The sequence below is a fragment of the Chiloscyllium punctatum genome, chromosome 7 (assembly GCF_047496795.1).
Source record: "Chiloscyllium punctatum isolate Juve2018m chromosome 7, sChiPun1.3, whole genome shotgun sequence".
NCBI lineage: Eukaryota > Metazoa > Chordata > Chondrichthyes > Orectolobiformes > Hemiscylliidae > Chiloscyllium > Chiloscyllium punctatum.
In genome coordinates this window covers 63,196,550-63,220,516 of record NC_092745.1, presented here as the reverse complement: position 1 = coordinate 63,220,516, position 23,967 = coordinate 63,196,550, and the positions used below count along the sequence as shown (strand labels likewise).

Sequence of the window (23,967 nt, the reverse complement as noted above, 5' to 3'; positions counted from 1 at the left end):
GCTGAAATTGTACCAGCCTCCACCACATCCTTTGGCAGCTCATTCCATACATGTACCACCCTCTGCGTGGAAACGTTGCCCCTTAGGTTTCTTTTATATCTTTCCCCTCTCACCCTAAACCTATGCCCTCTAGTTCTGGATTCCCTGACCCAAGGGAAAAGACTTTGTCTATTTAACCTATCCATGCCCCTCATCATTTTGTAAACCTCTAAAAGGTCACCCCTCAGCCTCCGATGCTCCAGGGAAAACAGCCCCAGCCTGTTCAGCCTCTCCCTATAGCTCAAATCCACCAACTCTGAGAACATCCTTGTAAATCTTTTCTGAACTCTTTCAAATTTCACAATATCTTTCTGCTGGAAGGAGACCAGAATTGCATGCAATATTCTAACAATGGCCTAACCAATATCCTGTACAATCACAACATGACCTCCCAACTCCTGTACTCCATACTCTGACCAATAAAGAAAAGCACATCCAAACGCCGCCTTCAGTATCCTATCTACCTGCGACTCCACTTTTAAGGAGCTATGAACCTGCACTCCAAGGTCTCTTTGTTCAGCAACACTCCCGAGGACCTTACCATTAAGTGTATAATTCCTGCTAAGATTTGCTTTCCCAAAATGCAGCACCTCGCATTTATCTGAATTAAACTCCCATCTGCCACTTCTCAGCCCGTTGGCCCATCTGGTCAAGATCCTGTTGTAATCTGAAGTAACCCTCTTCACTGTCCACTACACCTCCAATTTTGGTGTCATCTGCAAACTTACTAACTGTACCCCTTATGCTCGCATCCAAATCATTTACGTAAATGACAAAACGTAGAGGACCCAGCACCAATCCTTGTAGCACTCCACTGGTCACAGGCCTCCAGTCTGAAAAACAACCCTTCACCACCACCCTCTGTCTTCTACCTTTGAGCCAGTTCTGTATTCAAATGGCTAGTTCTCCCTGTATTCCATGAGATCTAACCTTGCTAATCAGTCTCCCAAGGGGAACCTTGTCGAACGCCTTACTGAAGTCCATATAGATCACATCTACTGCTCTGCCCTCATCAATCATCTTTGTTACATCTTCAAAAAGCTCAATCAAGTTTGTGAGACATGATTTCCCACGCACAAAGCCAGGTTGACTATGATGAAGGGCTCTTGCCCGAAACGTCGATTTCGCTGCTCGTTGGATGCTGCCTGAACTGCTGTGCTCTTCCAGCACCACTAATCCAGTATTTGGTTTTCAGCATCTGCAGTCATTGTTTTTACCTTCTATCCCGAATCAGTCCTTGTCATTCCAAATACATGTACATCCTGTCCCTCAGGATTCTCTCCAACAACTTGCCCACCACTGGCTTACCAGTCTATAGTTCCCTGGCTTGTCTTTACCGCCCTTCTTAAACAGTGGCACCACGTTTGCCAACCTCCAGTCTTCCAGCACCTCACCTGTGACTATTGATGATCCAAATATCTCAGCAAGAGGCCCAGCAATCACTTCTCTAGCTTCCCACAGAGTTCTCGGGTACACCTGATCAGGTCCTGGGGATTTATCCGCCTTTAACTGTTTCAAGACATTCCTCCTCTGTAATCTGGACATTTTGCAAGATGTCACCATCTATTTCTCTACTGTCTATATCTTCCATATCCATTTCCACAGTAATTACTGATGCAAAATATTCATTTAGTATCTTCCCCATTTTCTGTGGGTCCCCACAAAGGACACCTTGCTGATCTTTAAGAGGCCCTATTCTCTCCTTAGTTACCCTTTTGTCCTTAATATATTTGTAAAAACCCTCCTTAATTCTATTTGCCAAAGCTATCTCATGTCCCCTTTTTTTGCAAGCCTTTTCTTTAATCATCAAAAGAAGAAATTTTAATAGCTTATTCAAAGGTAGAATCGACCTCCTGATATTTTTGTTTTGAAAGAGTTAAAGTCCAGTACTCTTGTAACTCCGCGAGTGCTGGAACATCACTTGTACAGTCATTTCCCTGCCATGTCATAATCGGAGGAAAGTGACCTCATCGTGGACCTGTTGAACTATAACGTAGTACAGAATGGCGCTCATGAATCACTGATATTTGTTTTTATGAGCCTCACAACTCTGCAAACTGGTGTGCAGGAAGCCTAATGACTGTACTCTGAATTAAAATCTTGACCCAGATACTCACTCACTGCTGACCTACCTATAGTCAAAAGGCAAAATTAATAGAATGAATTTTCAACTAATTAGAATCACCCTCAGTTTGACGACTCGTGAAGATCAGATTCAAATATGCCGAAGGTCTTTATTGTTGGTCTTTCCCCAAAATTGCTGCATTTTTAAATTTGACTTTTTCTTGACAGTTGTCTAAGTGTTATGAGAGATGTCTGTATGTTGATACAAGTTCCTGTGTCTACCTAATCCAACTTTTACCTTTTCCTTCCTGAAAAAGGTTGAACCATTTGAGAATATTAACCATAGTTTTGATGGCAATGATGTAAAATTGCGGCACTGACTATCATTACTCAGTTGAAACTGACAGTGACGTTAGAGTTCCCACAAGGACAGATTAATGTGCAAATCGAAAAGTGCTATAATTGATTCTGCATTTCTGTGGAGGATGCAATGTTGAAATTCATTCAGGTGGTAATATTTGTAAAATCGATGAGTTGACAAGAAATTTTACTCTTAGGCTATTAGTTTTGCTGTGAAAACCCTTGAAATAGTTGCACTCTGTTGAATGAGTGTACGATCCTCCTGATTACTACTAAACATCATCACATGCCCTGAAAGTTTGTTTTGGTGTAATGACCAATTCCTCCATTTTTACATTTTGTAAAGCTTGTTTCATTTTATTTTAAATTTTATCCTAACCCAATTACAATTCTAAATTTGAAAATTCAGATGGGGGAATAAAAAGTAAGTACTTTCATCTGATTTACTGTCTGAGAGAATGCTTCAATGTCGTTGGCTGTTTATTCTCTCGACAACAACACTGCTGCTGCACATCTGGAGATCTCCTTGACTTGGGACCAGATTTAAACAGCTGTTGGGAAAGGGGAAATACATGCCATGGAGATTGTTGTATCTGTGTGGCCTGCTTTATTAAGTTCAGTGGTGAGCACCATTGCGTTGCTTCTGATGGCAAATCATTGGCCAATGTGAATCACTGCCAGGTGTTCTGTTTTGTGCTGAATTAGTTTTGTATTTATGGACTTTCATTTTAGTAATTGCATTCCTTTTCACACCCCAGTTCAGTATTTAATGTGAGTAGCGTATGGTGTGGCTGCTGCATGTTTTTGATTTGCTGTTTTAAAAACATGTCCATGCTGCCTGAGTTCAAACTTTTCTAGTGTCTTAGTGATAGAAACAGTGGGTGGTTGCCGTTTTTGAATCATACTTTAGGTTGGAGCATTTGTTACATCACCAACCCACTTTCTTGATTTTCCATTCCTCTCAATGAGTCAACACAAGAACCTGCAATGATATTCGTTTGTGGCTAAACATGTATAAACTCAGTGCAATTTGGATGCAATGCACACATCAAATTCCTTCCAGTTAGTTGGCACAATACACATTCAGTTGATTGTGTTCTGTTAATTTTCTCCACAGTGCTCATTTTTAAGCTGAAAGGGAGGTTTAGATTGTACGTTAGCATGTCATGTAGTGAAATTTGGTTTTTTTTTTGAAGCTACAAAGCTCGTTCATTTAGGTGTTGACTGGCTCCGCATTTGTTTAGCGGAGTGTGTATTGCCATAACCAAGATGGCCACCAGCTGCCTGTGCAGATGGGCTACAATGATGTCAATAGCTGCACCATAACAAAGCCTTTTCACCTCCCTTTCCCTACCCATGGGTAACCTGCTGACCACTGCAGAGCTTGCACTGGGTGGTTTGAATATACTATTGATGGTATTGGCAATAAATTCACCCTTTAGTTGTGTGTAACTGATATTGAGCTATTTGTAATAGAGTTGGGTCTATGCTAATTAAGGATTTCTACAACAGTGCAGTTTAAATTAATCATCTATTTCACTTAGGGAATGTAAAAGCACTCTACAGCCAGGTGATGTCTTTCTGAAGATGCTGAAAAAATGTTTGGGAATCTAGAAACAGAAGTTGCTGTTTAAAAATAGAGTGTAATTTGGGGCAGAGGTGAATAAAAATTTCATCTGAGATCACCTGTGTTTGAAACTCTCTCTTAGTGAGCAGTAGAGGCTGAGCCATTGAATATATTCAAGACTGAGTTAGACAAACTGTGGATTAGTGAGGGTTATGGGAGCAGGCAGGAAAATTGATTTTGGGCCATAATTAGATCAGCTATGATCGAATGGAATGCCAGAGCAGGCTTGAGGTCTTCATAGTCCTAAAATTCTGAGTTCTTTGTGTTCCTAATTAGCCCCTTGATTCTATTCAACCATTTATTTTGATCATGATTGACATGTGAACCAATTCCATTTAGCTGCCTTTGCCCCATATCCCTCAGTGCCTTTAATTAACACAAATTATAAACCTAAAATTTAAAAATGACAATTAACTAAATATAATTGCCATTTCTGGAAGAGTGTTCCAAATATCTACCACACTCTGTGGAGAAGCGTTTTCCTAACTGCATTCCTGAAAGGTTTTACGGTAATTTCTAGGCTCTGTATCGGAGTCCTGAAGAATACTTTCCTCTTTCTGACTTATCTATTTGCTTAATATTCTGCAAACCTTTGATTAAGTCATCCCTTAGCCTGTTATGTCGAGGAAATACATCCCTTGCTTATGAGTCCTTTCTTTCTTATTTAAATCCCAGACTCTAATTTCATTCCTGTATTAAAGTTCTGAAGTTTATACTATGACAGGGGGATCAAAAATCACAGGAAGAAGCCGGGAGAATGGGATTAAAAAATATATCAGCCATGATTGAATGGTGGAGCACATGCAATGGGCCATATGGCATAAATCTGCTTCTATATCTTATGGTCTTTTTGTGATCTTAAATCAGTGCTGCAGTGCAACCAGTGGTTAATATATTTTTCCAATCATGTGATGCACAGAAATGAACAGGTTTAGAATAAAGGCACTTTCAAAGAAAGAGTGAACTTTAAGGGCTCTAAGTCTACCCTCCCACCCCATAGGATCCTATCTCTTGTCACCAGGTCTTTACTAATGTTACTTTCAGAAGCCCAACAATTCCAGTAATGATGTTTTCCTGTGTAGACTGGGAAAATGACTCCTATTCCAAAACATTCACTTCAGCATGAGTAATTACCCGATAGAGATTTTAGAAAATGCCTCCAGGTGAGAGTTAATTTGCTTTTCTGTAATTCATCTGCTGGTGCACATAAAACAATTTACTGTACTTTAAAAATAATACTGAGCTAGACTTGCTAGTAATTATTTTCTTGGTTGATTTTGAAACAGTTTATAATGTATAGCTAACCTGTAATTTTGCTAACTCAATTAAGAATATTAAAAAGTTGAAATAAAATTGCTGATGAAATGGTCTGTCTAGACATCTCATTACTTTCTTTTCCTTTATGTCGGAAAGACTAGCCCCTCCCTGTCTATGCCATCCTTCATCCACAAGTCTTCACAGATTCTCTCCCTCTCTTTCTTTCTATCACCTTGTATAAGTTTCCAGGACTACTTTAAGGACCATTTGCCTTTTTGTTTCCCTGTGTCATTAAAAAAATCTGTTTGCATTGCAATCCATCCCTTATTTATTTAAACTTGTTAAATGATCACCCTTTCTATAATGTTCGTATTCAAATGAAAGTTAGCTCATATAATCCTTTCATCCTCTACAAATTCTGTCCTACCTTCCCTTCAGTATCTTTTCTGCTCACTGCTTGTGCTACATAAAACCCCACTCTTCAGTATCATTCTCTCGTTTGTTCACATTATTTCTGGCACAAAATTGATTGGCCTCTTTCTGTGCTGAATTATTCTGAAATTCCCATTCCCTGAAGAGCTTGTATTTTTTCCCCCCTTGTACTGTAATTTCCTGATATTCAGCTTTCCCCCCCCCCCCAACGACTCATTCACAGCATTCTAGGATGTTCTGTTGCTCCTCTCCTGTGGTCATTCCTCAACATCACTGGCAATGCTACAGTAAATCCTCAAGTCTAAGCAGTCAAATGTAGTTTAAATTGCTTCATCTGACTTGGGATCAGTATTTACAGTTTCAGAAGTAATTCCATTGACATTTCAGAAAAGTGGACTGATTCAGTTTAACAATGTATGGTGAATACTTTACTCGTATTTGATATGTGTAGTGTGATTACAGGAAATGTACAGTTCATGTCCAATTTTACCAGAAGTGCGTTATTCTAGGTTATTTGAGGTATGCGTAGGTAAACGTGCTACATCATAAAACTCTACGATTTCATTCTGATGTTAATACTGTGGGGTGTTAGTGGTGTTTTATACAGTATCCATGTCTATCATATCACAAATGACTTGCCCATTGACCTATAAATAAATCATTATATTCTGAAATGAGTTCTATAATTTGTGTTTATCCTTGAACATTCTTAACTCATCTTTTCTTAAATAACTGCAGAAATAATTTTGTAATTTTACAGGAGAAGGCAGCCTGGTGCCTCAAGTCTCTTCTGACAATCAGTTAGATCATTGTTGGTCTATATTTTAACTCGAAGTACTTGTCTCTGTTCCATAACCCCTAATACCATGCCAGCAAAATTCTATCAATTTCAGTTTTGAAATTTTCAGCTGACTTCAGCAGAATTTTGGAGTAAGAGTTCCAGCTTTCCTGTATATGTTGTATGAAGACACGCTTCCTGATATCATCCCCTGGATTTTGTGTGTTCAGAACTAGATGAACTGTGCGATGATTTTTAATGGATGTGTTCAGCAGTCTCTGTTTAAGGTTGTTTGGTGCAGTCAGCACAAAGTATTGGAATACCAATGTTATGCATCAGAGCAGTAAGGGTGGGGATAGCTCAATCTCAAACCCACACCTGCTGAGTTGTACTTCTTAATCATTGTTTACAGGGGAAGAAAATTGTAGCAGCAGTCATCAGTTGCTTTACATTGAAAGAGATTGTTTTGGTAGCTCAAAGGCTGGAGGAGAAAACAGTTACCAAAAATTATGTTCTGTGCAGAGTTTTTACTGAAATGCACAGTCAGCACTAACCTAGCAATACAGAGTGCCTGCTGTGAGAATTGTACTAAGCAGGCAGATAGTGCAGGAATTGTATAGTCTGCTAAGTCTTGAAGCATTTGCCTGTTTAAAAACCCATATATGGCAGGATTGTACAATTAAAATACACAATAGTTGACATCTGCCAGAATTATAATACCAGCCGGTGAGTCTGTAACAGAATGTTTAGGTATTTCTATCAGGAAATTATCAACATCATTAGCAGTATTTTATTGTTTAAATTAAAAGTGATGGATGGTGCAGTTACTCAGCCCAGAATCACATTGATTGCTTGTAACATGTGAACATTTGTGGGTGTAAAGCTGATCTCTGCACTTCAGTGTGTTTGAGACAGTATATGATTTGGAGATGCCGGTGTTGGACTGGGGTGTACAAAGTTAAAGATCACACAACACCAGGTTATAGTCCAAGAGGTTTAATTCGAAGCACACTAGCTTTTGGAGTGTCGCTCCTTCAGGTGGTAGTGGAGGGCTCATTCCAAACATTTACAGTGTGATGTTGCAGGCAAGGATGCCCTGAGGCATGGTACAATGGGGAAACCGAGCAAAGGCTACGACAACAGATGAATGGGCACCGCACAACAATCAACAGACAGGAGGGTTCCCTCCCAGTTGGGGAACACTTCAGTGGTCCAGGACATTCAGCCACGGACCTTCATGTGACCATCCTCCAAGGTGGACTTCAGGACAGACAGTAGAGAAAAGTGGCCGAGCAGAGGCTGATAGCTAAGTTTGGTACTCATAGGGCCTCAACCGGGACCTTGGGTTCATGTCACATTACAGGTGACCACCATTGCACTATATACACACACAGATACCCCTACACACACACACGCACTCACACAGGCATAGGCACTCCTATACACACATACACACAGACGTGCACACAAACACACACACTCCCACACTCCCACACTCTTACATGCGCCCCCTCTCAGACTTAAGAACTCTGCACTCACTACACACACACATACACTTTCTCACACTCAATCCCCAAACCAGACAGACAAACAGAGACACACACAGACAAAGACCCACATGCACACATATATTTTGTGGGGTGAATTTGTACTTTCAGGGTTACATTGTACTTTGCTCAAAAACTGCATGAATTCATGTAGAACTCCGTTATCTCACTTTTTAGATTAGAATCCATCTAAACATCATGGCGTGGACAGAGAACACAGGGGGCCAACACCTTCAATATATTGTCTAGCTACCACCATTGTTAACAGCTAACCTGAGAATGCAACTTTTTGAAAAAAAGGTTTTGTGATTTACACATGAAAGAAGTGAAATTATCACTGTATTCTAACAGATGAAAGGCTTAACAGACAATCAGTTTTTCAATGTATAACTTCAGTTCCATCACACTGTAAGTTTTTGCTATAAATTCTGTGTGGTAGGATTGAGCCCTCCATTACCACCTGATGAAGGAGCGATGCTCCAAAAGCTCGTGTGCTTCCAATTAAACCTGGTGCTGTGTGATTCTAAACTTGAGACAGTATATGTAAGTGTTAACCCTCTAGTGGTAGAAAATGCATACTACATTGCATTATCCTATAGTATTTATGGTTTGCCCTGTGACCATGACCAAAACATCTATACAGTCAGAAGTTGTTTATTTTTCATTAAGAATAAATTGAGGAGGTATGTGTAACCAGGGAGTGTGGTGTGGGGTGGTGGCATTGGGAAGAAATATATAACCTCGGTCAATGTACAAAACTCTGAGAGGAATAAACCCAGCCAGAGTACAACCTCAATCCAACTTGGAAATAGTGAAATTTCTGTTTTACTTTACACCCATCTTGCATATATAAATATTAAAATTTCATGTGGATCCTCGATCTATGTCAGGATTTTTAAAACAAACTTATGCAAAGCACATGTAAAAACAGTGCCACCTTTAAGTGTACAGTTAATTGGTTGCCGTCTCTGTTGTGACTCTTCAATCTCAAAACCTCCTGGTTCTACTGTACAATTCTCTGTCTTGTTATTGTGTGTGACAGAGATATGCTCACTGGGAATGCCAAGCGGGTTGTATATTTCTGAGCATGTGAGAAAGCGAAGATCCAAAGTTTGATGGGTCTGAGGTTAAGGATTATGCAGGGCCCAATAAAAACAAGTTTTATAAACATCACTCACTTTGTCTATTGGTGGTCAGACCAGTTTGGAGGATGTACCGACCAAATGTCAGTAACAGCAAATCAGTAACTCCAGGCATCACTCCACCTAAGGCTTTAGGCCCAAATCTAAAGCAGCACATTACTGCACGGGTTAAGTGCACAAAGGTCCCACAAACTGGTCTGTGTGTGGAGGTAATACACACGAATGAGTGCTTGACAGTTTCGGTCAATAAGTCCCTGAAGGGGCACAAATGATCAAACAATAACTAGTAACACACAATTTTCAGGGAACAAAATCTTCCTGAAACCTGTTCTCGGTCTGTGCTTATGTCAAATTTCCAGGAAATTCCAGGTACATCTGTTTTTGGAGGTATAGTTTGAGTTGTGAAAGTCAACCAGAACACCGAGAAAACTTGTATGCTCCTTTTCAAATCTCAAATCTGATCAGACAGAGCCCACTGACTATATTTGTTCCAATGGGGAAAACAAAGATGTAGTGGTATTGAGACGCAGGTAATGCTTTGGGGACATGGCAGAAAGTCTAATGACGTCCATAAAATTATCATTGATTGTCATTAAATTCCAATTAGTTCACTGCTGTCCTTTTAACTAAGGATTGGTTGTTATACACAGCAATGATGTGTGTTGTCACTTAACTGTCCCCTGAAAAGGCCAGTAAGTCACTCATCTGTATCAAAGCACTAAGTCTCAAAATGGAATGAAATCAGATGGACCACCTGGTGTCAACCTAGGCACTGGAAATAACAATGGCAAACTCAGCCCTGTCAACCCTGCAGAGTCCTCCTTAGTAACATATGGAAGCTCCTGTAAGTGTGAAAATTAGTAGAGGTGTCAGACAGATGTGTCAATTGGCATAGTCAAACTCATGGAAACATGTCTGATACACAATATCCAAGACAATACCATCCCTGTCCCACTGGCAGAACCCAGTAGAGCTGGAGGCACAGTAGGATATAGTCTACAGAGAGTTACCTAGGGAGACCTTAATGTTGACTCTGGACCCCGTGAAGTCTTGTGGTCTCAAGACAAACTTGGGCAAGAGAACAACAGGCTGATTTCCATTTACAATCCCCCTTCCCAATTCTGAACCAGTTCTCTTCTATGTCGAACACCACTTGGAAGAAGTAGTGAAGATGCAGAATGGACTCTAAGTGGTGGATTTCAATGTCCACCGCCAGGAGTGGCGTAGTGGCAGTACTATCTACCAAGCTGGCAGGTTTCTAAAGGACATGGCTGCTAGATTGGGTCTGCAGCAGGTGGTGAAGAAACCAACAATAGGGAAAACATACTTGGCCTCATTCTCACTAATCTGATGCCGGTGCACCTCTCCTTTGGTGAGTGTTGGTGGGAATGACCACCACACATTCCATCTGGAGACCAAATCCCAAGTTCACATTAAAGATACCCTCCATTGTGTGGTGCAGTACGTCCATCATGCTAGACTGGACCAATTTGGTACAATTTGAGACTGGGTATCCATGAGTCATTGTGGGCCATCAATAAAGTTCCTGCAGCCATGCATCTGCTTGGAGGTCTTGATCAATGTGCTGGAGTGTGGAAGTCACAGCTGCAAGTGGACCTTGGGGGCCATGCAGTGAAGAAAACATAGGCCATCAGGATTAGACCCAACTATAATCTGTAACTTCATGTCCCATCATATCCCCCACTGTACCATTACGATCAAACCAGTGATCAACATTGGCTCAATGAAGAATGTAAGGGGGTGTGTCAGGAGAATCACAAGGCATTCTGAAATGTGAGATGTCAAGCTGGTGAAACTACTCACTAGGCCTACTTACATGTAAATATAACAAAAGTACTACAATGATTTCTGGAATGAAATGTATAATTGTAATCACTGGAAATCGGAAGTACCCATCTAACTTGAGATAGCCATGGGGATTGGTGAAATACTCCAATGGAAATAATTGATATATCAGTTGAGCACTTGTTTAATGCCATTGAGTATTTCACGGGACAGGAAAGGATGCTGCTAATTGTCAGGGGAATGATCCCTGCCATCAAGCTGGGAAAACTGGTTTGTTAAAGAATGAGCAGGTTGCTTTTAAGGTTTCATTTTCTGTTCAAAAGAAGAAAGGAATAAGAGTTGCTGAAGTATAGTTTTTCTGGTGATAATCAGATCCAAAATCTTAGGCAGATTGGAAAGATTGTCAAAGATCTGTGCAGGTTTTGACCTGGCATGATGGAAACCTGAAAATAACTTTGTGATTGATCCTTATGTTAATACTTGTTGGATCATGGTATAAAGTTAGTGTTTTGCAAGATAAATTTTGGTTGCGTTGCCATTGCATAATTTTTTTTTGGTTTGATCTACTAGTTGCCTATTAATAAAAATATATTGATTGTGGTTTATTTGTTACAAGTCTTGAAAAGTGGAGACTTGTCTTTCAGTTTATTTCCATTAGCAGTTTGTGAAATTCATCTCTCTTTAAGAGAGATTTGGTATCTGCGGAGACTGGAACATTAGAGTTTTTGATTAAATTTTACTTGGCATGATTGGAAAGCAAGTTGCTCAAATACATTGACTTAGCATCATTGCTAGCAATCTGTCAGTATTAAAACCAGCAGGAAATAAATTTTAAGTCGATATGACATTTAGAATTTGAGATGTCATAAGTTATAATCTTAGAAAAATTTGTCAAGGCATCCATATTACTTCCTAAAATTAGGCCAGGTTTTGCACCAGAAACTTTAAAATATGACTATGGAGAAATGGTTAGCCTTCTGATGTTTCAGCTTTCATATACTCCCTGGATGTGACATTTGGATCAGTAACACTAAAGCTGCAGTTTGAAGACCAAAATGGTATCTGATGTGCATGCACAAAGTTCTACCACATTTTGGTGAAGGGCAAGGAAGAGGTACGTTCAATCTCTATCTTCATTGGGTATTAGAGCATTTGCAAATACAAAAAGCAGCATCCTATCAATTTCAGATTTTGACAGCAACGTTGCTTCCTCTTGAGGCAGCCATTGCTAGTGTACTGTGTAAAAGCAAATAAGTACTTATTGTAATCTCCTCCTTCCTGGTCCTGGTATCTCTGACAACATTCCAGAACCATAAACATTAGTTCCAATGTCTGTGATCTTTCCACCTGATCCCCAGTGAACCCTGATCTTGGAATCTGAGACTCATCTATTCCTTCTCGAGTCTCCTATGATTCATCCTAATAACGTGTATGCAAAGTGGGGCTTAACATGTTCTATATCTAGTGCAGTGCTGTTCAAATTGCAGTGATGTCTGAGGCCCAAACACTCTGGTTTCTCAGACCTGCCCATTTGAAATGTGGGCTGTTACTGTTGTAACAGTCAGGTCCTCAAAATTTGAGATGCCAAAATTTCCAAGTCTAAGCCTTCCTTTGAGCTGTGACATTGACTGAAGAATACTCTAAATCTTTTCTGTTCGCAGACTGCCCACCTGGCTATGATTGACACCCTGATGATGGCCTACACTGTGGAAATGATCAGTATCGGGAAAGTGGTCTCATGTGTCCAGCAGTTCACAAACTTCTTCCCAGCCACAGAGCTACCATATGACATTGAAGATGCCATTGTCTGCTGGATAAATAAGGTAGAGTATCTCCAATCCAGTGAACTGAAACAAGTGTGGTTTGAGGGGAGTCTGTGATAATCTAAAGGTAAAGTTTCCAGAGTCTTACCAGATCATTAGAGCTCAGTGACTTGTGGTGAGGGCAGAGGATGAGCAGGGGAGTTCTTCATGGTAACCTCAGTCATTGTGGGAATTGAATCCACGCTGTTGATGTCACTCTGCATCACAAACCAGCTATCCAGCCAACTGAGCTAATCAGCACCACTTGGCATTTCTTTCTCCAATTTTGTCATTCAACTTTTTCTCCCATTCACCATTCCTTCAAAAGTGAAGAGATAATACTGATGTACAGTTCCGGTGCTTTTGCAGTGTAATTCAGACAAGTGACAGTTTTTCATGTGTAAACCTGGAGATATACATTCAATCATTTCAGCAGTAGGACCTTCAAAGATCACTCCAGCTCCTACTGTCAACTCATGCACACACCCTCATCACATTTCCACGCTCTTCTCCCAACTCTCTTCATTTGTCACCTATCCTTTCCCTTTCCCTCCAGCTGAATGCTTTCTGCTCACTCCAATCCCTTAGTATGTTCCAGTTGTTATTGAGATGTAAATAACTTGAACACAAAAGTGAAAAGTTTGTTAAATACACCGTACAAATGAATGTCGAGCAATATGCGAACTTTGCATGTTCCAGTTTTGTGTTAAAGCTAACAAGCTCATTGAAAGAACATCACAACCTTGAGCAATTTGTGCAGTTTTCAATATTTACTACTGACATATTGCTGATAATATCTACATTTGGTCAAAGCTTTTTGTCTTTAACAGATTGGCATTTTTGTGAATTATTTTAATGTAAAGGGAAACAACATTCTGATGTTGTTCTCTTGTGGAACATTCCCTAAGTAGTCCTGAGTGTGCTCAGAATTATGCTGATAACTAATTTACCTTTTGTCAGTGAGCATGGCTCCTTTGTGTGTATGGAATGCTGAATATGTAAATACACATCGTCTAGTTCTTTACAGAACACTCACCTGTTCCAACTGAACAAAATGGGCAGCAACTAATCACTGGTTTATTCCTCAGGGCAATGTCTTGATGAAGCAGACTCATCCTGTCTGTTTTAAATTTAAACAAAGCGGTCTCCGTGGAAACGTTTCTTCTAATTAGATTCCACTTGGCAATCAATCAGCATTTTCTTCTCATGCATAAAATATTACAAAATGTTGTTCCCATTACAGTGATATTCTTGTGAATTTTCCCAAAGCATTGAAGGTGGGCTTTGGCAAAGAAAGTCCTTTTTCTTAAATGTCACACTTTTTTTTTTACTTCCAAATGGCAGTTTATTATTTTGTGGGCAAGATTAGAGAAAAGAGTTTCTTTTTAACTTTTCCAGGCTGCTTCCAACAGGGTTCCATGTCCAAAAGAATACAATATTTAAATATGTCTGTAATGATACATTCAGCATTCCAACTCCTTGCAGTCAAATATCCTGAGAAACATTGCAGAATGATTTGTTGTTGACATGCCCTGTAATGACATTTGATCATTCTTAGAAAATGTACCAATCGTTTGAGATTTTAACTTATATTATAGTCAGTTCTCTGACGCAGCCCTATTATGATGTGAATTGTGCTGTTATGCAATAGCCACATCATTTCATAAATGCCCAAAAGATTCTTAACATGTCACTGTCTCTCTTCAATGCCACGTTATTTCTTTCTATAAAGAGGGGGGTAGCTCTAGCATTACTGTTTATCCGCTGATTCCGGAGCTCATTCGATTACGGTGTACCATCAATAATTTGACCAGCTCACAACTATCCCCTTTTCACCATCTGAAGAGATTGCAACGAAAGGATGGCAGTGTTGTTTCACTTTGGGTATATTTGACTCCAGGCCAAAAGGAACCTTGCAACACCATGACTGTAATTGAAACTAGAATTCAGATAGAAATGTATTCAGTGTATTTCCGGGAACATTTGCTTTAGATCTGATGTGTTTCTGCAGTAACACAACCATTTTAAGAAGGCTACATAAACCTTTGTGTTGTCCACTCACCAAAACATTCCAAAAACAAAAGGATGTTCTGTATTTGAATAACTACAACTACTTTGAAAATGTATGAAAATTAATGGTTATCCTCTCCATCCATCTCTCTTTCTCCCAACCCTCAGTCTAACCTTCTCTCCTTACTGAAATATTACTTTTGGTATTTGCCCAGAAATGTTGATGAATTAATGATATAAATCTCTGTCAGCCAGATTATGTAATGTATAAAATGCAATAAGAACTATTAGTACTATTTCCCTGTAAATGTTGAAACTTTCACACAACTTTTCATTTCCAGCTGTGATATTTTAAGTAGCTATTAAACCATTGATCAATAATGTAATTGGTCTGAGTTTTAAATTAAGCAGAGCAAATGATACTTGCATTTAATAACAATCTTAAATCTTTGTTTTGTAATTGATTCAGGTAAATGAACATTTGAAGGAAATAGTCAGTCAGGAGCAGAAGCAAAGGCGACCACAAGGGGCAGAAACACCTGGAAGTCAAAGGGTAGGAGCTGGTTGAAATTTTCTTAATTATCTTTGACGACTTAAGGATAACTGTAATATTTAAGTGCCAAGAAAACCCCACTTTTCAACCGAATTCTTTCTATGTGGTCCTTTACTGAAGTTTGAAAATTTATCTTTCACTTTAAAGTCGTTATTAAATGTTTGCAGGAAGTATGTCGAACCATAAGAGAGAACCTGCATACTGAGCTGCATAAAGTACACTTGTGTGCCACATATTAGCTATGTTTAATTGTTTGTAGGCAATGGATATTAACTGGGATCATTGTCTTAAAATTACGTGGGTGCAATTTTCCAGACCTGGTGGGGTGAGAAAATTGAATTAAATTGACTTGAACTTACAGTAGCGTGTACCGAGGCACAGTGAAAAGCTTTGTCTTGTGAGCAATATAGGCAGATCACAGAGTTAAGTAGCACAGATAGTAAATAATAGGTAAACAGCAGCAAAAAACAAAACACAGATACAGGCAAATGCTATGAGTTTGTGAGTCCATTCAGTATTCTAACAACAGTAGGGTAGAAACTGTTTTGAAACTGGCTGGTGCATGTTCAGGCTTCTGTACTTTCTCCCTGATGTTAGAGGTTGTAGAAAAGTATTGCCAGGCTGGGATGGATCTTTGAGAATGCTGGCGGCCTTTCCTTGACAGCGGGACTGGTAGATGGATTCAATAGATGGGACGTTGGCCTTTGTGATCGGCCTCTGTAACCATCTCCGATCTTGAATAGTACAGTTGCCGTACCAGGTAGTGATACATCCAGACAATGCTGTCGATGGTGCACCTATAAAAGTTGGCAATGGTTTTCACCTCCATACCAAATTTTCTCAGCTGCCTGAGGAATGAAATGTTGCTGGGCCTTTGTAACCAGTGCATCCACATGAAGACTCCAAGAAAGCTTGTTGTGGATGACCACTCCCAGGAGCTTGACACACTCTACTCATTCCACCTCCATGCTGTTAATGTGAAGGGGGTCATGAATAACATCCCACCAAAAGTCAATAATGAGTTCCTTGGTTTTGCCGGCATTGAGAACTAGGTTGTTCTCAGTGCACCATTTTTCCAGGTCTACCACCTCCCGTCTGTAATCTGTTTTGTCACCATCTGAGATTTGACCGACCTATGGTGGTGTCATCAACGAACTTGGAAATATCATTAGTCTGGTACTTGGCAACACAGTCATGGGTAAACAGTGAGTACAGTAGGGGGCTGAGCACACACCCCTGGAGGGCTCCAGTGTTGAGCAGGAAAATATGGAGTGAAAGAAAAAATCAGAATCTTGATGTCAAGAAGAGCTTTTTGTGATCGTCCCCCAGCCTTAAACGGCAAGGTCAAAATCTCAGCATTGAGCAGCAGCTAACATATTTCTGTGCACTTGCATCTCATTCAGGTCCCAATTGCTCCTCTTTATACGTCCCTTTTACTTCTCCTCTCCTTCCCACACTATGCAAATTACCAAATGCAATTCAGTGTGCAAATCTGCCAAATATTTGTCTCAGCTGTCATCAAACTGCATATTTAAAACAACATGCCCTCAGCTCATGTACCACTTCAACTTTTTAATGTTTTATTTGAAACTCAGGGATATCTATGACTTACATACTGCTGTCAGGTTGCCTTGTGCAGGAATACACATGTATCTCATGCATCTGCAAAAGATGCAATTCATGGCTTTCAGTTTACTTTCATAACATACACGATCTTCAGTCTCAGTAACAGACTGTCTGCCTCTGGCTCATATTTCGCTTTAGTGTAGAGGGAGAGTCATGTAGCTTGTCTTAGTGAAAAAATCAAGAGTGAGCATGTGTAGCACAATGCTATGGCAGCATCACACCTGCAGCTTGTCCCCAGCAGTATATATGGCAAACACGTTGTTATGTGCTGCATTCAAATGGCCTTGTGCAAAAGTCAAAGGGGAGCAGTCCTTAGTGGGTTGGTGGGGAATTATGGTCAGTTAGGTAGTGATGCCACATTTAGTCAAGGGGCTTGGTCACACCAGAGTCACGGGGTGGCATGGTGGCTCAGTGGTTAGCTCTGTTACCTCACAGCGCCAAGGGCCCCGGATTAAATACCAACCTCGGGTGACTGTCTGTGTGGCGTTTGCATTTTCTCCCTGCGTCTGCATGGGTTTCCTTCAGGTGCTCAGGTTTCCTCTCACAGTCCAAAGATGTGCAAGTTAGCTGAACTGGCCATGCTAAATTGCTCATATTGTTCAGAGATGTGTAGGTTAGATGCATTGGTCAGGGATAAATATAGGATAACAGGGTAGGGGAATGGATCTGGTGGGTTACTCTTCGGAGAGTGAGTGTGGACTTGCAGGGCCGAATGGCCTGTTTCCACACTATAGGGATTCTAATTCTAATTCTAATTCTATCTGTGTCTTTGTCCTCCAGGGATTTGACCATGGTCAGTGCAACCAGTCCAAGAATTAGAGGTAGATCATTCAGGATGCTGAAAGACAAAAGTCCAGGGATTGCACCAGTGTTTCCTGCTATGAGGCAAAGAGAGGAATTGAGTGTGATGGATGTTGGTGAGGACCTGGTGAAGTGAGAATGAGAGGTAGCAAGTAAAGAGAGCAGAAAGGGTTAGTTGTTTGGAAGGTTGAGGTGGGTCAGCTGTTGAATGGACTTGCATGCAATAGTCAGAGTTATGCTCCATGAGCCTCGGTGAGAGGTGTAAAAACAATAACTGCAGATGCTGAAAACCAAATACTGGATTAGTGGTGCTGGAAGAGCACAGCAGTTCAGGCAGCATCCAAGGAGCAGCGAAATCGACGTTTCGGGCAAAAGCCCTTCATCAGGAATAAAGGCAGTGAGCCTGAAGCGTGGAGAGATAAGGTGAGAGGTGTATCTAGTGGAATCAACTGGTGGCTTGACGTGTGTGAGATAGCAGAGAGAAAATGGTAGCACCTAACCTTTGGGAGAACAGACAGTTATTCATTTCCTTCCTGCACTGTTGGTCCTCCAGTTTCTCCTGGGAGACAGTATTGGGCCAGTTTGACTTGCTGTAGTAGTGTGACAGAAGAAGGACCTCACAGGTTTTTATAAAATCATGAGTGTTATAGATAGAGCTAATGTTAGTTGTCTTTTCCCATGGATGTGACTAGGGGGCACATTTTAAAGCTGAGAAGAGTAAGATTTAAAAAAAAGGGCAAATGTTTTATATGGAGGGGGTATCACGTGGATTGAACTTCCTGAGGAAGTGGTGCATGTGGGTACAATTGCATCATTTAAAAGATATTTGGATAAGTGCATGAATAGAAATGGTTTGCAGGGATATGGGCCAGGATCAGGCAGATGGGACTAGTTTACGTTTGGGATTACGTTCAGCATGGATTGTTTGGGCCAAAGTGTCTGTTCCCGTGCTGTCTGACTCCATGATTGCCACCTTCACCCCCTAATCTACCAAGACCTTCAGGTCCCGGTCCACAAAGCAGGAAGCAAGCTCATCTTTCCTCTGTGCTGTATCCTCCATGATATATTTGTGCACTAAGTTGTGAGGTGCGGTTCTTGGATTGAAGCTTCTGAAGTACTGTGAAGCTGAGCTTTAAATACGACTCCAGTGGAATGAATGGCCAAAGATCCCAGCCGTGGTGAGCACTTGCATCTCTCCAACCATACGATCCCTCAAGAAAAACGTCCAAGAGCTCAGTTGCATAATTAATTAGATGAAGAGCAGAAGATCATCTGAGCGAAGTGGCAGACTGGATGCCATGTATCTGTCTTGATAAAAGACCTGAACTGAAAGTGGGAAAATCCCATCCCTAGATACTTTGCTCACTCTACTTGTCAAAGGTTCAAAATCCTGCAAAAGGTTACGGTTGTGGTCGATGAGTAATGAGTTGCCGTTTCATGTCGGGCTGTGAGACATCTATAAAACTTATCAGAGATGCCAGCACTTACTGTTATGCACTTTCTATTGGCATACAACTCTGTTTTTAAAACGTGGAGTAGTAAACATCTAATTTTGTGGAGCCAAAACACAAATATTTTCTTTCTACATTTGTGCACCTGACAACCAGATTCATTCTTTCTAAAATGACAGTAAGGACAAAAGGGGTTTTCTTGACAAAACCTTGAGAAAGAATAAGGACCAAATTTGAGGAATGGGCAGGTTTCTGCCTTGTAGTGGAGAGAAATTTTCCTCTGAGCTTCGAGACCTATCTGAAAACACAGCCATGATTGCCATGACTAAAAGCCCTTGCAACGATGGACTTAATGAAAGCAATCGTCGTGATCGATGAAATGTCGCATTAAAACCTTAGCTGATGAACCCGCCTGCAACTTGATAACCACCCTAACGTGGTGAGTTCATCCAAAGAAATCACTGCTAGAGGGATAAGAGGAATTGTCTATGTGGCATGAGGAGAGATTAGACAAATTGGTCTGTTTTCACTTGACCGTCAAATGAAGAGCAATGACTTTATAGAAGTTTCCAAAATGATGGGAGGGTGGATAGAATAGATAGTCGGAGTCTTTTTACCAGGGTAGAAATGTCAATTACTAGGGACATATGTTTAATGGAAAAGGGGCTAAGTTTAAAGGAGATGTGAGAGGAATGTTTTGTTTAATGGATAGAGGATGGTAAGTACCTGGTATGTGCTGCCAGAGGTGGTGGCGGACGCCGTTACAAAAGTGATATTTAAGAGGCAACTTAACAGATAAATGAATAAGCAGAGAGTAGTGTGATATGGACAGCTTAGAGAGCAAAAGGATTTTAGTTTAGAAAGGCATCATGTGTCGGGTGCCGGCTTGGTGGGTCAAGGGCCTGTTTCTGTGCTATACTGTTCTTTGATATTTGTTCAATTGTCAATTTCATGTATGCAAGTGTAGAATAATCCAGGGTAGCCACTACTTTGATTGAAAAAGGACGTTTCCCTGTTCACCTTTGAGAGCAAAATATGTTTTAATTCCTTCACAGATGTCTAAATTCAGTCAATGTGTTAGATTTCTAAAAATACAATTATTCTTTGGTCATATGCTGATGAACAGTTGTGATATCGCATTAAATTTTACCAACAGCAATGATTAATTGTCTCAGTCAAGAAGTCTAAAAATTTCTCAAGATAGGTAACAAATATAGGAGTTGTTTCACACTGTTTGATTTCTGCTTATTCCTGGAAAGTACCTGAGTTATCATTTCAAGTAGTTTTAACTACTTGTAACTGTTTTGCCTGACATCACGCATACTGACAGAATGGATTGGTCATCTATGATACTGGTACAGGATTGCAGACTGTACTTTCTGCTTACTCGATGCATTTTCTGTAGATATCTTCCCAAAGTGTGAACAATTTAAAATCAAATAGTGCACAACTGTTTGTGGTTAATTTGCTCCAGTTGGTATTCTGTCAAACAGAATTTGCCACAATGCTGTTTCTAGTTGATAGTTGCCAGGAATGAGTTTTTCAGTAGCTTGGCATGGCTAATTTTATAGAATGTACAATGACATAACTTGCTGCACAAATCAAAGACGATTGTGGAATCAGGCAGATTATTTTTGAAAGGACAAGCAAAGCAGCTGGTAGTTTTAAAGTATTCTGAGACTTAAAGTGAAATCTTGAATTTCTTGCATGGCTTCAAAGTTTTAGACAAGACCTGAATCCTGAAAAGGTATTGAAGAAAGAAGCCAGCCATTTCCGGGTAATTTCTCTGCCTGATGATAATTGGATATCTTCACAATTAAGGCTAATGCTGGAAATATTTTTCATTCGTTAAGATTCATCAATAAATTTCCCACAACTGGGATCAGTAAGTAGTTGACAAATCTGTCAGAGTCTCCTATCAATCAAGTAGTGTACATTCTTAAATATTTTTGGAAAGTGGTGACAGGTCATGTGAAGCAATGTTGTTAATCATACTCGCTGTGGTCAGTTTTGAATTTACAATGTTTTTGCATTGCTGAAATCTGTCTTATCTCCTTTGATGTATGTCTTTTCATAACCACAAGAATGTGTTGTGGCTGCTGAAATTTGGCTACAGTCATAGTCATTCTGTTACTACTGAACAGGCCAAGATAGTTGCTGTTGATGTAGTTTATTTTCCTTTACTGTTAGCTGGTGGTTTTGACAAACAGCTGCCTTGAGAAGGCTTATGGGATAGTAAGTGAACAGCCAAAACTGTACATGGATTCTGCTTTATTACATGTATCACGAACATTTTGAGAAAATAGTGTAACTGTAGAGAAAAACTGAAAATTCTATTTTCTCAATACCTTGGGTAGTCACATCTGGTTTGTATTCGCATATTTCACTGGCTTCTTAAGGAACTGTAAGAAATGTTTTCCATATTCTTCAATATTCCACACTCTTTCACCTCACAGCCTGAACTGCTGACTGGCAATGTTTCAATTAATAAATTCAATGAAGAGGTAGTCCTCAGATATATATTTTCCCTCTTCTGTACGGGAGAGGTGTATTATTTGTCTCCAGATTATGTTTAAAGCATTTGAACAACAGTTGAAGGTTATATTATCAAAGAATGTTGCTTATAGAATATCGTTCTCATGTATACGGTAGGTTTTAAGGTAATTGATATTGTGAAGAAAATTTAAATTAAGTACTTATTTATAATATAGGAGAAAGTGAGGACTGCAGATGCTGGAGATCAGAGCTGAAAATGTGTTGCTGGAAAAGCGCAGCAGGTCAGGCAGCATCCAAAGAGCAGGAGAATCGATGTTTCGGGAATGAGCCCTTCAGGATTAATTTATAGTGAAGCAATGTTCGAACTGTTGATTTTTGTCCTTATGATCGGTTACTTGAGACTAACAACTAATGTCTGAGTAGCTGATCTTCAATAACTGACATTTGTTACGATGGCAACAGAGATGAATAATTCTTTTAAAACAAAAAGACATTTGAACTTATGGCTGACAAAAATAATAACGCAAGATTTCACTTTATAAGATTTTTATTGAAACAAACAAACTGAAATCAACATCAACAAAACATTACTTTATGAACAACTAATACATTAGATTAATTTCTCCATAATGTCCTAACATGACTGAAAACCCAGTGCTGCATTTGTGTGTTACTTAATACTCACTGCAGAATCTTAGTCTTAACAGGAACCAGTCCAAAGTTATTCCCAGCAATCATTGGGCTTGGTTCACCATGAATCACTGAGTCATGACATCCAGTTTCTGTTGAAAGCTATTACCTTCAATCTCAGAAGGTAATCTCAGAAGGTAATCCCAGAACTGATACTTTGCAACAAGGCCTACTCCAGTGATTTCATTTCCTGGCATTGCTAGGACAAATCTTCCTGCGACCTTAATTTTCTGAGGTTTCATTTCTTCAACCAGAGTATATACTGCTACCCACATTGTACCTGTCTGCAAAAAGCTGTTCTTCATGCTCGCGCTCTCTCTCTCTCTCTCTCTCTCTCTCTCTCTGTCTGTCTGTCTGTCTGTCTGTCTGTCCAAAGCCTCTGTGTCAAAACAGGCCAACAGCTTTTCCTTTTTTTAAGCTAGATCTGGCACTTGGGTTTTACTGGAACTTGACCTTACCCTGTGGCAAGCTGGTCACATTGGCTTATTGCCAGACACAGCTAGTAGAAGGTTACATCACCATTTTACCTTGAATTCGAAGTTTAACACATGACACCTTATAAAACCTTGCAGGTGTGGCACTTTATTAACGTACATTTCAAGCCTATCACACATGTAATGCTAATAATATTATAATGTTTTTGGAACATTATAAATAGCTTGTATTAAGGAGTGGAATTCTGCTTGGGCAAAACATTTTCTCCATAATTGATAAACTGTTTACAACCCTCACATTTTCAAGATGTTGCCTTCCTGAGTTGGCCATGAAGTTTGGAGAAAAAACACACATTCTTCTTTCCTATAAAAGCGATGTTCCATATTGAGACATTTTGACAGCCTCCAAAACTGTGGTTTTTCCAGAACATAACTTTTACAAGTCAAGCTGTGAATGGCTGTGCAGCGGTGTAGCAGACAACGATATTATGGTGTAGAAAATGATCAGCTTTTTACAGAGCAGCTTGATATCATAACTTTTTACATACGTCATGCAGCAGTTTAAAATAATTGCTTTTGGAAAGGACCAAATTTGGAACCTAATGACAATGGTTTCAAAGTGACTTATTTTGCTTGGCCTGTATGTTGTTGTCAAATAATTTTTTTAGGAGCCATTAAAAGAGGTCTCTCAGTCAGGGAAAAAGAAATGTTAGTGTAGTTGAGTTTTTTTACAATCTGGAGAATCATGTTTGTAACTAAGTATTCTGGGTGCTTCACATTTTGAATTCTGTTCAAGGCAGGGATTTTCACATGATGATGTTTAAATTTTATTTGTAAAAGTCCTCAGATGCAACTGAAAAATATTTTACAATTTGTAAACTGTGTCACCATTTCTTGCTGCATAGCTCTACTTCAATCATATTGCATTGAGAAAGAATCTTATTTCTGAGACTGATGTACTCAGAATGGAAAACGCCAAAATAAGTCAAGCGTTTGCAGGGGCAATGATGGTATTGTCAGCAATTTCTGCAGTTGCACATGCACAGAGTTAC

The 23,967-nt window shown here is 39.8% G+C and overlaps 1 protein-coding gene across 2 annotated transcripts in view; it reads left to right on the top strand.

The window, feature by feature from the left end:
* The window catches only part of camsap2a (calmodulin regulated spectrin-associated protein family, member 2a), a 183,932-nt gene that overhangs the window by 102,730 nt on the left and 57,235 nt on the right, over positions 1 to 23,967 (top strand). For both annotated transcript variants that reach the window (XM_072573836.1, XM_072573835.1), the window contains exons 3-4: positions 12,714 to 12,875; positions 15,334 to 15,417. In XM_072573836.1, coding sequence (XP_072429937.1) covers positions 12,714 to 12,875; positions 15,334 to 15,417 — 246 coding nt within the window. The remainder of the gene's footprint in view (positions 1 to 12,713; positions 12,876 to 15,333; positions 15,418 to 23,967) is intronic.